The sequence below is a fragment of the Cariama cristata genome, unplaced genomic scaffold (assembly GCF_000690535.1).
Source record: "Cariama cristata isolate BGI_N322 unplaced genomic scaffold, ASM69053v1 scaffold20285, whole genome shotgun sequence".
NCBI classification, from domain to species: Eukaryota; Metazoa; Chordata; class Aves; order Cariamiformes; family Cariamidae; genus Cariama; species Cariama cristata.
Genome location: NW_009617177.1, coordinates 8,549 through 8,786, shown reverse-complemented (window position 1 = coordinate 8,786; position 238 = coordinate 8,549). Strand labels below are relative to the sequence as shown.

The window sequence follows — 238 nt, the reverse complement described above, 5'->3', positions numbered from 1 at the left end:
TCACAGTTGATGCCCCCCACCACCCCCACACCCCAGGTCACCATAGGGGCTGAGCTGCTCCAGCAGAGAGTCTTCATCTTGATGGGGCAGCGGATCTTGCGGGTGAGGTACAAAGCCTCTTCCACGAAGATCACGACCGACAGCAGCGTCATGATGGTGGCGAGGGCCATGATGGTGAGTTGGGCCATGTCCAGCTCTGCCAGGGAGGGGTGAGAAGCCAGCTCCATCCCATCCTGTC

General features: G+C 60.5%; 1 protein-coding gene across 1 annotated transcript in view; it reads right to left on the bottom strand.

The window, feature by feature from the left end:
* The window catches only part of SLC51A (solute carrier family 51, alpha subunit), a 2,360-nt gene that overhangs the window by 1,460 nt on the left and 662 nt on the right, over positions 1-238 (bottom strand). The window contains exon 3 of the mRNA XM_009700453.1: positions 42-196. Coding sequence (XP_009698755.1) covers positions 42-196 — 155 coding nt within the window. The remainder of the gene's footprint in view (positions 1-41; positions 197-238) is intronic.